Source organism: Stenella coeruleoalba (genome assembly GCF_951394435.1).
Source record: "Stenella coeruleoalba genome assembly, chromosome: 13".
Lineage (NCBI taxonomy): Eukaryota > Metazoa > Chordata > Mammalia > Artiodactyla > Delphinidae > Stenella > Stenella coeruleoalba.
In genome coordinates this window covers 43218225-43233822 of record NC_137159.1, presented here as the reverse complement: position 1 = coordinate 43233822, position 15598 = coordinate 43218225, and the positions used below count along the sequence as shown (strand labels likewise).

At 40.9% G+C, this 15598-nt stretch overlaps 1 protein-coding gene across 3 annotated transcripts in view; it reads left to right on the top strand.

The window, feature by feature from the left end:
* The window catches only part of CCDC85A (coiled-coil domain containing 85A), a 203683-nt gene that overhangs the window by 140410 nt on the left and 47675 nt on the right, over nt 1-15598 (top strand). For all 3 annotated transcript variants that reach the window (XM_079940854.1, XM_079940853.1, XM_079940855.1), the window contains exon 3: nt 15000-15076. In XM_079940854.1, coding sequence (XP_079796980.1) covers nt 15000-15076 — 77 coding nt within the window. The remainder of the gene's footprint in view (nt 1-14999; nt 15077-15598) is intronic.

The following is a 15598-nucleotide window of genomic DNA, read 5'->3' as shown; positions in this document are numbered from 1 at the left end:
ACAATCCTTTGTCCAGGAAAGAATATCCTAAGACTTTGGATCCAACATGCTCCATTTTTCTGTAAAAATCATTGCATACAAATATATAAACCAGTAGCCTAAATTAAGAGCTTTTTAAACAAGTTAAAAACCTTTTATTTAAGGGTAACTTTTAAGAGCCAGACAAGTTTTTAAAAGACCACATGAACTCCTGACAAAGGTTGTTTTTGAAGTAAACAAAGATTGCATATTTTCAGGTGCTGATAAAAGTGGAATAAAATGTGGAAAAGACAACATGATAAAAGAAACAATAAGCATGCAGAAGACTCAAGTACCAGAGACCAGGACCCTGTGGAATGTCCTGGAGAGTGGTTAGGGAGGTCACTGGACCCCACACACAAAGTGACTGGACAGTGAGTGTAGAGCCCAGGTGCTGAGAACTGAACGGAAGACAGACCTTAGCTTCTGAAAGTGTAAAAAGCTGAGGCCGGATCCTTCCACTGTCAAGGATTCTGGTTAGAGCTCCAGGGAGATGCCCTGTTGAAGTTAACTTTCAAACTACTGTACCATCTGCTTGCTGTTTAGATCTGAGTGAGCAGATGGTGGTAAAAGGTATCCTGATTCTGTGGGTATGAGACGGTTCCATTTGGTATTTCCTTCCTGGGCTAGAAGCTTGTCTGCTCTGATGTGGAAGACTTGACTAAACTTCTAAAAATTTTTTCTCCTTGCGTATGTATCAAATACCTAGTGATCGTGGTGATTACAAAGCAAGTAGTTTTTCTAGGCCGCTAAAAAAAATAAAGCCAATTGGAATTTATTTACACAGAATAGAGCACTGTCTTCAGAATTATGTGCACTTCTTCTGAGTAATTCATTTTTCTCCATGTATATTAGGAGCTAGATTCTTAGCTTGATAGCAGGGATAGGATAAGTGGTGTCTCTTGATGATAGACTGAATTCTCTCTCAGTTACCCCTGCACAGACAGCAACAAGAAAATAAATTTCGAGTGAGTTGCTATTTAGACTAATCTCTTTATAAGTCAGTTCATTAAAATGGGCATTATGGAAAGATATATACATTTGTAGATGTAAGAGGTGTCCGTCATTTTCCATGGATTTGGATTTACCTGGGCCGTGGGCCTGTTGTTTTATTCTACCTTAATGTTCCCCGGGTGCTTCTGTTAAGTGATATACAATACATCAGATTCTCTTTTATTATCACCAGGAAGAAGGTTAAACAGCATTGGTAGCCGTGACATTAAATTAAGCAGAGTGAACCTTTCATTGGGTTCCCCAGCTGTTCAGAAGAGAATCCAGGAAAGCCGCTTCTTTGAAAACAGCTCAGGTTAGACATTAGCCAGAAGAATCTGCTCTTTGCCTTTGTCCAGTAGTTTCTTCTAACCCTGCAGGTTTCTGAATTGTAAGAAGTTTGTGAAATTGTCCAACGATTGCATTGTGAATGGCATCTATATTTATGAAGCCCACTAATGACTTTGCAGATCCAGGTACTTAGCTGGGGATGGTTTGGTGGTTGTTGACCGTGAAACTTGCTGCCTTCACTTTGGCTGACTCTTGTTGACCTGAAGGAACAACCGTATGAATTGAAGGGGTGATGTATTTGTTTTGTATCTCAGGGAAAACAGAGTTTTCTCTCAACAGATGCGTTCATCGAGTGATGGTGTAGCGTTCAAGTGTAATGATGAGGGAGAGACTTTAAATCAATCAGACTATCGGTGCTGCTCACCCTCCTTGGCCATTGTTTAATTTGGCCTTGCCTCTGCCTCTTCACAGGGTCTGTGTTCTCCAGCAGTGAGGAGTGGGCTTTGAGGTCCAGAATCGCACTCTACTAGCTTTGTTACTTTGAGGAGTTACTCAACACCTCTAAGCCTCCATCTTTCATCTCTAGGATGGGAATAATAATACCTGCTTCTTAGTTTGGCAGTGAGGATCAAATGCATTAGTGCACGTGAAAAAATGCCTATGCCTTCTTAGCGAAGTGCTTGATACATGCTAAGTCAAATTAAAGTTATTAGCCATTATGTGTGTCATCTGACATACTTGCTTGACCACATTGATTAGTCTGTTGTTGCCTAATAACTGTTTAGTGAAGACAAAATGATCGAATCCTTGGGAATGGAGAAGAGCCCAAGGGAACTTTGAGGTCAGCAGGAGTTTTCCTGGCCAGAACTTGCCCTCCCTCCTGCACTACGGTCAAGTGTCTCTAAAATCAAAGGGCGTGAAAACCAATGTGAACACATCCAGGGTGCCCTGTGTTGGCTGTATTTAATAGGACTTTTGAGATTTATTTCCCATTACAATTTTTCCAGTGGTGGAAAAAAAAAGCTTGATATCTTAAGTTTAGAATACCATTGTCAAATAAAATGCTGAGATTAAGGAGTGCTTTTATAGTTTTCTGGCTCCTTGTTTTTGCAAACATTCAGTAATTTGTTCTCAACAATGTCATCAAGTAATATTCTGTTGTATTGAGATGTCTTTTTTTCCTTAGCCTTGTAACTTTCTCTAGTGGAAGGAGTTTTTAAGTACACAGTTGAGGAAAGAAATCTGTAAGGGTAGGTGTTCTTAAAGAATAGAATTTTTAAATGTTTATAAGCTTCACTTAAACATGTTTAACTGCCCTAATCAGAACTGGTATACATCTGTCACATGAGTGTGCTTTTATTCCCCTTCTCAGAACATAACAACATCATCTTAAATATTCTCTGCTTCTCCAAGGCTTTGTGCATGGTAGATAGTCTATAAATGTTTGTTTAATGAATAAATGAAAGAACAGCAACATAACTTACATATACTGTTAGAAACCTTTATCTTAGCTGCCTTTAGCGGTTAAGCCACTAATATGGATTATGGTAAAACACATGATAATCGTAACCCGGGAATTGTGGGTCTTAAAGATCATCCATTTCTATGTGCGTATTTGCGTGAAAACTGAAACCCACAGAGCTAGCACTTAGCCACTGTGCTTTACTTTACTCCTTCCAAAATTACTGTGGGAGGGCAAGGGGGCCCCAAGAGGAGGAGAAAGAGAGGCATGCTGAAAGGGAGGCAGCAGGAGGAAAGCGAAGTGGGAGGATTGGATTTGGGAATGAAACACAGTGAGAGTAAAGGAGAGAGAGAGAGAGATCTAATGAAAAGGTACCTGAGCAGAAGATACACAAGCTCTGTGGTCGTGTCTACAAAGGCAGCCGGGTGCTCGCTTAGCTTTCTGAGGCTCGGGGCTGGGGAGGCGGGGGTTGTGGCTGTGCACCTGCCCTGTGGCTCTTCCCCTCCACCAGGCTTCTCCATTCAGACCCTTCTCCAAACCGCAGGCTTTTGACAGCAGCTCTCTACTGGGGACTTCCACATTTAAACTACCCCCTATCCCTTCTCGGAGCTGCAGAGTCATATATTTAACTGCCTCCTCTGGATCTTGCCTTAGATGTCCAGTAGAAATATTAAGCCTAACGTGAACAAAATAGAATTCTTGATTTCAAAGCCCACTTCTGCCCCATCTCCAAGCCATCTCCCCATCCCCTGGTTGCCCTTGCCGGAAAGGTAGCCATTACCTTCGATTCCTTTTCTTCGTGAGACCTCACATTGGCTCCATAGCTATGCTTTGTCCTTACTCTCTTTCCCCAGGAGGCTTGTTGAATGTGACCACTTCTCTGTGCACCACGGCTATGGCTCCTTCACAACCCACAGTCACCTCTCAGCCCACCTCCTACAGAGGTCCCCTCAATCATCCCCCAAACTTCACTCTCATCCTGTTTTTTCCTCTGTCTTTCACAGAGCAGCCAAGACGATCCTTTTAAAGTATACATCAGATGGTGCCAGTGGAATGTACCAATCCCTCTTTTCCCCAAATCGCTCCCCACTCCAAACAGTACAAAATCCCAGCTCCTTACACGGGTTCGCTGACACTGTGGGTCTTGTCTCTGCTGCTCCAACTTCATCTCCCCTCACTTTCCTCACTTCTTTCTGGACACTTCAGTCTTCTTTCTTTTCTTTGAGCGCCTGTGGCTCATTCCCATGTTGGGGACTTTGCAAATTCTGTTCTTGCTGTTTGGAGAGTTCATTCCCAGAATCTTTGCATTCAAGTGTCAAGTTGAATGCCTCAGATCTTCTCAGATGATCTCCATCTAAGCTAAAGTGGTGGAGGGTGTACAGGAGAGCAGTGTGCTTATTTATGTGTGTGTCTGCATGTCTGTCTGTCTTGTCTGTCTTCCGTATTAGAGTGTTCCATGAGCAGAGGAGCCCTTTTTGTTTGTTTTCAGTGGACTGAAATGAGTGTCTAACACATAGTAAGTGCTCAATGAATGTATGTTAACTGATTACAAAGGGCTTGTTAATACATGCTAAAATAGCTAACAACAAAAAAAGTTCCACAGTATGTGGTCTTTCCAATTTTGTTTATCTAAACTAACTACACTTATCCATTAACTAACTGCATTCATCCATTATCTGTCCATATCACTTTGTGTACGGATAGATAATGCTAAAACATTGTGAAAACTTTGCTTTTCTTGTGTAAGGCAACTAGTCCTTAATTGTTACACTATGAGTTTGTTTGGCCAGCTATTGTTTCATAGCCACTGCAGAGAGTATATATAGGCTGAATTGAACAACATTTTTATGAATTCCCAATTGATAGAATCCAGATTAATGATGCTTCGCTGTACAATATGATAAAAAATATTTTTATTTTGCTGCAATGTATGACAGTAAAATAACAACTGTGCACAGGCTTCTAAAAAATCTAAATATACATAAAAAGTCAAAATAATTATCCTAAGAGAAAATAAAATTTTTATAGACTTACTGTCTTTTGAAAATTTGTTTTCTTATAGATTTGCTTCCTTGTTCGTTCATTGACAATGCTGACAAGATGCACTTACAAGGGGGCTGCATACAGTGAAGGAAGTTGTTACATTTCTTAAAATGACATCCATTTTTATCCTCTGGCATTGGGAAAAGGCAGCATTTTCTCTGGGAAATGACAGCAGCAGCAGCAGCAACATAACAATGGAAAGTAAGACACATTTTAACCCTGAATAGCTGTTAAAATGGTACTCATGCTAAACAGCTCTTCAGAGTTTCAAATATTTTCCATAGAGTCTCCAGTCCTTTAGGCCAGTTCAGTGCTACTTACCTAGTGTCTCCTTCATGGAGCTGATGCTTTCAAAGGGAAAAGTCAAAGTGAAGGGAATTTTAGGGCACACAAAGCCAGACTGTAAGCCAGACTTCAGTTTCGATGGCTTGCTATTGTGTGATTTTTTGGTGGAAATCTGACTGCATTTTGAGTTAACTGCTTGAAGCTGTTCGGGGAGCAACAAACTTGGGTTAGCTGCCAGAGCAGTTGGGAACCGAACGATGAGGACATTCGTTCATCAGAAATTCACAGGACACCTTCTAGCACATAGCGCTAATGCGAATCATAGGACAGCTCGGAAAGTAACTATAAGGCAAGGCCTTGCCACGTGGAGCCTCTAGCTTCTAGAGAGAAATGGAAGCTGAAACACCCAGGTGCCAATTCCCAGGAAGAGGTACAGGTGGATGATAGCAAATAGGCAACAAAATGCGATTCTCTCCCATTTTAAAAACACTCTCATTTGGAAAGAGGAGAAACTTGAAAAATTTTTGGTAATTATTTTCTGGAACAAAGTTAGGACATAGACCCTGATTTTCTTTTCTGTTTTCTAAATTGGTTTATGTGCAAATCATTGGATTTCAATATCCATTTAACTATTATATTTACTCTTTTACAGAAAATAATAAGTGAAAACAATCTGGACTGTTTCCAAGAACATACCACTTGCATGGCACTAGAGGGATCACACTCGTGATTTTTTTCTGTCAAAGCATTCTTGGAAAAGGATACAGTATTTCCAGCTTTCATTCTAATAAACGGGACAGCACATTGCTCTGTTTCCTTTTCCTTTGAAATGACAGGTTTTTCTCTTCACGGAGAAACATAACCTGTTTCGAATGGACCGCTGCTCTCCGGCCTCCTCAGGCTGCTCTCTCACAGCTCAGAGACCCTCACTCAGGGCCCAGCTGGCACCTGCCCTGTGCCCCACAGCTATGCTCGCTCCTGTGCCCTGCCCCTCGGTACACCCCTCCCTCGCAGGGAGTGTCTGGAAGGAGAATGTCCAGGTGAAGTTTAAATTCCTTCCAGTGGTATTTCTAACCCAAAGGGGGAACCTTATCAACTTAAGCAGATGTCCAGATGAAGGCATTTATATTGTATTCCAAGAGGTTACTGGCAGAAATGGTTCATGTTTTGCACATTTCCCATAACTGTTTTTATGTCTGTCTCTTTCTCTTTATCCCTCTTTGTACTCTCCCTTCTCTTTCCTCCTCGCCTTCCCCCCCACCATGTGCCACCCTCCCCCCATAAGACATTTTTTTTGAGCCTGGTGAAAACACATTTCAGATTTTATTTATTCGTTTATTTTTTCTTTTTATTTGGTTACGTCGGGTCTTAGTTGTGGCACACAGGATCTTCATTGCAGCATGTGGGATCTTTCATTGCGGTGTGCGGGCTTAGTTGCCCTGCGGTGTCTGGGATCTTAGTTCCCCGACCAGGGATCGGACCCACGTCCCCTGCATTGGAAGGTGGATTCTTAACCACTGGACCACCAGGGAAGTCCCCAGATTTTTTAATTGAAATTTCCCACCAGTGATTAGATCTGACATAATTTGAGAACCTCCCCAATGTTTCCATCCAAAGTTTAATGTTCTTCATGTTCAGTGGCACAACAGAATTGATATTAGGATCCATTCAGATACAAACACAATGTTATCTGGAGTGATTGACAATTATAGACCTGTACTATGAAATAATTTCTTTTCAGGGCACTATCTGTGTAATGGGTTGACTGACTCATTCAATAACTTTTTAATGTGCAGACACTATTCTAGGTGCTTGGAGTACATCACTCAACACAACAGACAAAGATCCCTGCCTTGTGGAGCTGACATTCTGATGGAGAGAGACAGGGCTTATACAATAAACATAACATATGAACAAGCTAACTTATATGATAGAAAGTGATAAAGTATTTTGAAGAAAAATAAAGAAGTACAACAGGCCAAAGGAGATCAGGAGAATGTGGGGTGGAGGTGGGGGTAGTTTACAGGATTAAACGAAGAGGACTTGGTAAGTCTCACTGAGAAGCTGAGATCTGAACAAAGACTTGTAAGAGTGAGGAAATTGGCCAAGCAGCTCCCTGGGGGAAGAGCAGTCCAGAGAGTGTGGACGACTAAAGCTAGTGTATGTCTGGGGTGTCCAGGAGCAGAAAGGAGGCCTTGTGGCTGGAGCAGAGGTGTGACGTCATGAAGTCAGAAAGGCACCAGGTCCCCAGATTACATGGGGCCCTGCTGGCCTTTTTAAGGACCTTGACTTTTATATGGAGCAAAATGGTGAGCTCCTGCGTGGTTCTGGAGAACGATGTGATCAGACTTAGCATTTTAGAAGGAAAACCCTGGCTGCCGTGGGGTTGAAATAGACTTTGAATGATAGTAGACCTGGGAGAGGAGGCAAAGATAGAAGTGAGGACACCTGTTAGGAGACTAGTGGGAGGTTGGATTTTTAGGATATCTTGGCGGCAGGGTCAACAGAATTTCCCAATGGATGGGAAGTGGGGCGTGTGAGAGGGTGGAACCAAATGTAATGCTAAGGTTTTTGTCACAAAGAAAACCTAATAGTCAAAGGGTTCAAGTCTAGGTTTAAGTGTAAACAGCCAAAGGGAGCACAAGGTTTTTAAAAATTTAAGTAGTGGAGGAAGGGGACAAGACGGATCCCGGTTTCAAGCTGCTGTCCCTTCCCCCTTCACAGCTGGATTCCAGCAGAGGAGTCTTCCCAGCCAGGGCCTGTGCACCCCCCTTTCCTGATGCCTAGAACTCTCTTCTCCAAGCTCTTTGCATAGTTGGCTCATTTGCAGGCTGTAGTCCCCAGAGAGCTCTTCTAGGCCACGCTCCCTACTGTAGCTGTACTTCCGCTCAACTCTGCTAGTTCTCTGTTTCGTTGCCTTTATTGCGCATGTTGCCTCCACAAAGGGGAGAGTATTTGCTCTCCACTGTCGGTCTTCCTCTCTGGAACGTGCACTCTGTGAATGCACAGAGCTTATCACTTTTGCTTGGTGCTGTATCTCCGTCATCTAGAACAGTGTCTGCCACACAGCAGATAATCAGTATTGGGTGAAGACCAAGTCTTGATATTACAGGAAGTCAATAAATATGTATTAAATCCCTACAGGAAACACCAACAGTCACTGGGTAGGGTTTAAGGGAATATTTGCAAGTAGCATATTTGGGCAAAAAATGAAAACATGAAAATAACATACAGACAACTAGGTAAAGGAACACCACAAGGCACTCTAATATATGATTTCTTGGCAAATGATAAGAAGGAAAATGAATGAGATTTATGGAGGGAGCAGAATTTAAAACTGTAGAATTATTGATCTTCAGAGGTAAAGGGACTAGCCCAGCAGCACACACAGATAGAAGTCTTTGCAGCACCTCATTGAGCGTTCTCCAAGCATTTCCAAGAACACAAATCACGTTATCATCTGAAGCAGTATATTCTCATCTTTGGATATTCTAATTATTAGAAGGCTGTTTTTCGTAACATGCATAGAAAAATAAGGCGTATGGACTGGGCTGGGAATGATTATTTGGCAGGGGAAGGTGTGGGCAGAGACCCAGAGCTAAGTTGGGGCCAGGGAATAACAGTGAACAGGTCTCTACATGGGAGGACCAGGTAGAAAATAACTATCTCCTATTTCTTTCAGATTGCCACAGAGAGAAAGGTCTGACAAGAGTAGAATTAGCTTCATAGATGATGGACCAGAGCAAGACCTGACACCATTTTTTTACCTACTTAGGACAATTAAAGCTCCCATTAAAAATTTAAAAATTCTACCTCTGCCAATAAAGCAGCCCGAGTTAAATATCCAGGCAAATCCGAAACTGCTGATGCCAACAAGATTTTTTTTTTAATAAGTAAAGCATCAAATTATAGTGAGAAGTATAATCACTTATACTTCTGGAGCTCATACGAATTCTAAGTAGGAGGCTGAACTTTGCTTGCCTGAGGAAGAAAGAGTAACACTTTTAGAACAGTAATAATTTTTTAAATATATAGTTCTGAAGTCATTTCCTTCGGAATGTGTAAAAGCCTGTGGATGGTGGGATTAATTTGGAACTAATTCAAGCACTGTCTTTAGAGGTTGGGGCTTATTAAAGAGATTTGCCTCCAGATTTGAAATCTTGTGACTGTTGGACTCTCTCTGGCCAAGGGAGACTAACTCAGTCACCGAAAAGCTAACATCTATGAACCCACAGCAGCAACAGTCTTCCAGGTGACTGTCCTCCTTTATATTCTTCCAAATGCTGTAATTTGTTTTAGAATGGACCATTACCAGGTTTTATTTTTCGCCCTGAAAATTTGAAGACCAGACAGCACTTCATCTAATCAAAACTACTCAGAAGTTTGACCAACCTTAGACAGTTGCAAATATCAACAGTAAACCTTTCATGTACAATAGAGTAATCCTTGGCTGATGTCAAGGACGGGATTCCCCTAGGGAGAGAAACACTGCTTTAGAAATCAAGGGGGAAATTAGAGGGTTTAATATTTCAACCAGAGTATTTTCAAACTAGCAGAGAAGAAAGTCGAGCTACTTTATATGATTGAATGTATTTCAGGTAAATCGAAGTGAAATCAAGTCCAGGATATTGTCCAAGGAGAATATCAAGTTATTTTAAAGGTAAAAGTCCATCCAGAATATCTACAATCAGGAAGAAAAAAGGAGAAGTTAGAATTTAACTGTCTGTGTGAGAAGCTTGACATCTTAGTGATTAGAAGATCCAGGATGGGAGTCCCTGTGATGCCCCAGGAATGAAACAGAATCTTTTGAATGTATATGTATAACTAATCCCCAGTGTTAGAGGCCAAGTTCACTACCTTCTGGGCTTTATTCTCTTATCTGCCAAGTGAGGATGGGGGACAGGTTGGATTAGGGAATCTCTTAGGTACATTCCAGTTCTCAAATTGGAATCAATTAGATGTGTGTTAGTGGAATTCTTATGACTGTTTCTCATACTTGTTTTATTACAAGAGGTCCTGTGAACTTCTACGTGTAGGTTCAGAGAAAAGTGAGGTACATGGAGAAAATGGTTTCTGCTTTGAAAACATGCCCAAGATTTACCCAAAGAACCTCTTGAGAATGTCATTGGATTTTCACATTGGTATTGTTTGCCTAACCTGGCTTTTCTAATGTGCAGATGTCCAGAGATTTCCCAGGAAAGAGAAGTAAAATGCCCTTGGGGGAAGTTAAAAGCAAATCTCACCGTTTGCATGGCTGTGATTTGACACTGGCTTCGTTAGATCCCTGAATGTGGGATGCAACTTGGCTTTTCCTCCTTCTGCTTCCAGTATGTCCCTCTCTCTTCCTTCATGTGAATTCCTTCTCTCTTCCCTGTTTACAAGAGGATCATTCTTGTCCGTCCTGTGGCTCTACTAGCATCTCTCTGTCTCTCAAGCTTCTGTTGATCCATTAGTCAAGTTTCTCCTTCAGAAGAACTGCAGCCAGTATTGATCTTTTTTGTACTCCTGTTTCACATGATTTAGCTCTGAATATCATATTACCTATTGCTTTATTTTTTTTCCTCTTTATCGCCCCTCAACTGGTTATATACTTCTTGAAGATAGGATCCTTCCTTAATATATTGTATATCTACATAGAGCAGCGGTCCCCAACCTTTTTGGCACCAGGGACCCATTTCATGGAAGACAATTTTTCCACAGGTGGGAGCTGGGTTGGGGGGATGGTTTTGGGATGATTCAAGCGCATTACATTTATTGTGCATTTTATTTCTATTATTATTACATTGTAATATATAATGAAATAATTATACAACTCGCCATAATGCTGAATCAGTGGGAGCCCCGAGCTTGTTTTCACTTGGCACTCACTGATAGGGTGTTTTGTTTTGTTTATAAATTTATTGATTGATTTATTTTTTGGCTGCATTGGGTCTTTGTTGCTGCATGTGGGCTTTCTCTAGTTGTGGCGAGCGGGGACTATTCTTCTTTGTGGTACGTGGGCTGCTCGTTGCAGTGGCTTCTCTTGTTGCAGAGCACAGGCTCTAGGCACGGAGGCTTCAGTAGTTGTGGCACACAGGCTCAGTAGTTGTGGCTCATGGGCTCGAGAGCGCAGGCTCAGTAGTTGTGGTGCATGGGCTTAGTTGCTCCGCAGCACATGGGATCTTCCCGGACCAGGGCTTGAACCCATGTCCCCTGCATTGGCAGCTGGATTCTTAACCACTGCGCCACCAGGGAAGTCCCACTGATAGGGTTTTGATATGAGTCTGCAAGCGATTTATTATGGTCTCTGTGCAGTCAAACCTCTCTGCTAATGATAATCTGTATTTGCAGCCCCTCCCCAGCATTAGCAGCACTGCCTCAGCTCCACCTCAGATCATCAGGCATTAGATTCTCATCAGGAGTGCACAACCTAGACCCCTCGCATGCGCAGTTCACAGTAGGGTTCACGCTCCTATGAGAATCTAATGCCGCCCGCTGATCTGACAGGAGGCGGAGCTCAGGTGCTAATGCGAGCCACGGGGAGCGGCTGTAAGGGCTAAGTACAGATGATGCTCGCTCACCCACTGCTCCCCTCCTGCTATGAGGCCTGGTTCCTGGTTTCCCCTGATGTAGAGTATAGCCTCGTATTTGGCTGTTTTCTGCAGGAGCCTTGATTTTCTTTTGGAACCTCATTCTCGGAGTTCTGAAAGCCAAAATGACATTCTGAAATCTGTTTTAGCAGCTGTCAGCCACTGGTATAAATGTAATGATCAGTTCAAATGATAGTACATTCTAATGCGGTTGTGTGTGTGCATGCACGTGCGTGTATGTATCCCTTTATAATAAAGCACCAATTTTTGTCATGTACTTCTCTTGGGAGCACAGTGGTTCTCCACACTTCCTGGGTGTAATGGAAGTGTGTATCTTATAGTTGACACCACTCTGGAAGGTCCTTGTGTAAGGAAGGAAAAGGAAGCAGCAGCTTGGGGAAGAGACTGTAGGAGACATGGTCAAAGATATTCTAGCACACAAGGGGCTCCTTTTCTTTCTTACACAGAAGATTTTATCTTTTTTTTCTAATGATCAAGTAGGACTGGGATGTGGATTGCGGTGTACTTTTTAAAGTGGAATTTCTTATACTTTATTATGTTTTATTAAAACGTTTACCTATTTTCTGTCCCATTATTCGTAATATACTAGTAGTTGGGCTTGGCTAGCCTATGATGCAATAACAAATAAATCTTGAAATCATGAGGGTTTAACAAAACAAATGTTTATTTTTCTCTCATGTCACAATTGAAGGATTGGATGCTTTCCTCAATGGCTCTTCATATAGGGACTTCATATAGGGACTCCAGTATATTCCAGAAAAAAGTCTGCCTGCTCCACTCCCATATAAAAGGAGTATATAAAAAGTTTCTTGATGAATTAAACAACTAACAGCGTGAATTCTCTTTTATTCATGCAGATTAACTATACTTCCTGTCCCCCAAGCCCCACCCACACACATACACACACGAGTGTTTTCATTCATCATATCTGTTCATTGTTAAATAATAATTGCAAAAGAGAGTGAGCTTTGAACAACAGGACTTCTGGCACATAGCACATGGGTGTGTAATCCTAAATGGAAATTTGCATTCTGAGAAACTTAAGACTTGCAATAACTGGCCTTTTCTTCATTCCAACCCTCGTAGTGCCCAACACATGTCAGTGACACAATCAGTATTTGTGGAGCAAATGAATTCAAAACTTTCCTTAGCTTTGCCTTTACCTTGGAGCTAATTTGTTTTTTTACGTTACCTGTCTAAAAATCTTCCCTGTCATTTCCTGTCCCTGCCCATATTTGCAGTGAATGCTTTGAAACAGATTTGGACTTCATCTGTTGTAGCTTGACATTAAAAATTGGAGTTAAGGAATGTTTTCCAAATTCAAGAATTTACCCTTTTTGGGAACTGACATGATGTGACTTTCCTAATGTAAGTAGAAACTTAATGAAAGCATCAAATATGTAAACTGCAAAGATTTAAAGAAGAGAAATAGATTAAAGTGACTGAAGATAGTTACTGAATTAAAATCCATTCAGTGGCATTTTTCAAATGTCACCTGAATCACTCTGTATAGAGTCATTTCGGCTGCTTTCAGTATCACAGCCTTAAGGTTGATGCAGTATAGGGACAATAAAGATACGGTGTAAATTGTGAACAAAGGAAAAAAGAATTTTATTTGTTTATGGTTTAAATAGACTCTTTCTGAGCAACTTTTCACTCGAATGACCCTTGTCAAGTGGTGGTTTTTTTAGAGTAGAGAGGGGAGCTTGCAAAACTGTAAATCAGGCAATCTACATTCACATTTTGATGATCAGCAAATCACTTATTCATCTGCTAGAGTAAAGCGGATTCATGAAATCAATAAGTTGGTTATTCATTATGCCAGATACTTTTTTTTTCCCCTTTTGAAGAGTCCATAGAGCAAACACTTAACATTTCACTGAGCTAAAAAAATGAGAGCATATTTCTAGCAAACGTCTTCAGCTTCCTTTACCTTGTGTTTCTGTCTTGTTGAGAAAATGCTCAAGGCAAGTCATCACCATTGGTGTGAGATCAGTGGATGGTTATATTAATGTTAGTGATGGGGACTTTCTGCAAACATTTGTGAAGACAGGCATGCTGTAAACCGGTTAGGGATGAGTTTAATTTTTACATTTGTGAATTAAGGACTGAAGTTTCTTATGTATTTTAAGAAAATAAAATGTTACCTTGTTGCTTTGGTGGTCACACAATGGAATTGGGTTCATATAACCAATTTCCGTATAAAAATTAGGAGTTTCTATGATGAATTTCAGATCAAGGTATTAATTTGCATCCTATCCATCCTAACTGCAGATTATTAGGGGCTCCAAATGTTTCCTTCTGAAATGCACTACCCTCTTGGCCTTGCCTCTTGCTGTTTTGTGTTTTTGAGGCCGAGGAACATGCACATGATCTGCTGCTTTAAAATTAACTGTGGAAATATGCTCTGCAGGGATTCTTTGGTCATGTACATTTCACTATACCTGAAATATGTTTGCTCTTGGGTAATGAATGAATTGCAACTATGTTGCAGTATGATGCTGTGCAGTTGATTATTTTGGATTTAATGAAGAAGGGACTCTGTCAGATGGTTCCTCAAAATGAAAACTCCACGTGTGAACTTTTTCATAATGTAAAGCTATAAAATCGAGAGTTTTGCTGTGGAACAGATACTAAGCATGATGCTGATTCTGAGCTGTCGGCACACACCTGAGCTTGTTGAAGAAATGAAAACAACAAATTTCAAGTCTGCCCTGGTTTACCTAAAAAGGGAAAAGCTTGAGTCTCTGTCATGCTCGGCCAAAGTCAAAATTCAGACTAACATTATTTAGCCCCTTTGTAGCTGTTCTCTAGGTATAGTCCTACTATCTATAGATTTGTGAGAAAAACAAAATGTTGCTCTTAAGACTTGAAGTTTATTGAGAAAACGAAGGGAGCTGGATATTTTACATATCTTCTTATTTTCTATTTTTTAAAAAGACCTTGTAATTTCTCTGTTATAATGAATGTTACAAGAAGTCTTGTGTGTGGGAAAGCTTAAAATACATACGCAAACTAAGCAGAAAAGAGGGAATAACTGTCTTCAACGTGTCTAATGTTCTGAAGGCTGCATGCTGTGCAGACACCTGCAGGCTTAACCACCTGTAAATTTCTCTGATTCTCCTTAACACGGTGCAGTTGTTCAGACTGCTTATGGTTTTAATGGCTTCTGTTATTGTTCTTCTGGGGAGAAATCTTTTTTTCTAAATATCAGATTAAGTAGTCACTACCTGATTTGAATAAATGGAGCCAGAAACATCCTGACAGTGTACCAAACAAGACCTGTGTGTATAATGTGAGTTCTTTCTTTTCAATTTTAGAATCAACCTTGTCCTATGTTAGGCAGCTGGAGGCAAGAGTAAGACAGCTGGAGGAGGAAAATCGCATGCTGCCCCAGGTGGGTGACTTCCAGAAGCTCATAGCTAGTCAGTGTCATTTGAGTTGTAGCATTTTATGTGGAATTTAAAGTCTCAGTTACATGATAGAAATCATTTTGTCAACAGCCATTCATCAACGTAGAGCGTGATTACTTTCCGTAATCAACCCCTTACCCATCATGCTGTCCGGATTCTTAAGTGTGATACTAAAGGGCACAGATGTCTAAAACATGAATGTAAAATCATTTTGAAAGGAAGAAGAAAGAGAAAATGAAGAGAAGTAGAAAGTGCTTTGATGGTACTGCTCACATCCGTCATGCATGTTGTTGGTGAATATAGGGAACGGACTCTTATTTAAATGGAAAATGTGCTCCTTTATGAGCTAGGGAAAGCTGCAGGTAGCTTGAAGAGTTCATATTTTAATTAAATGAGTACTTTCTAAAATTCTTTGTGATGTAATTGAACTCTTTCAGTGCAACAAAGCAATCACAGTAATTGACAGTTTTTACTTTGGGGCTTAATCTTTTTTCCCCGATGAATGT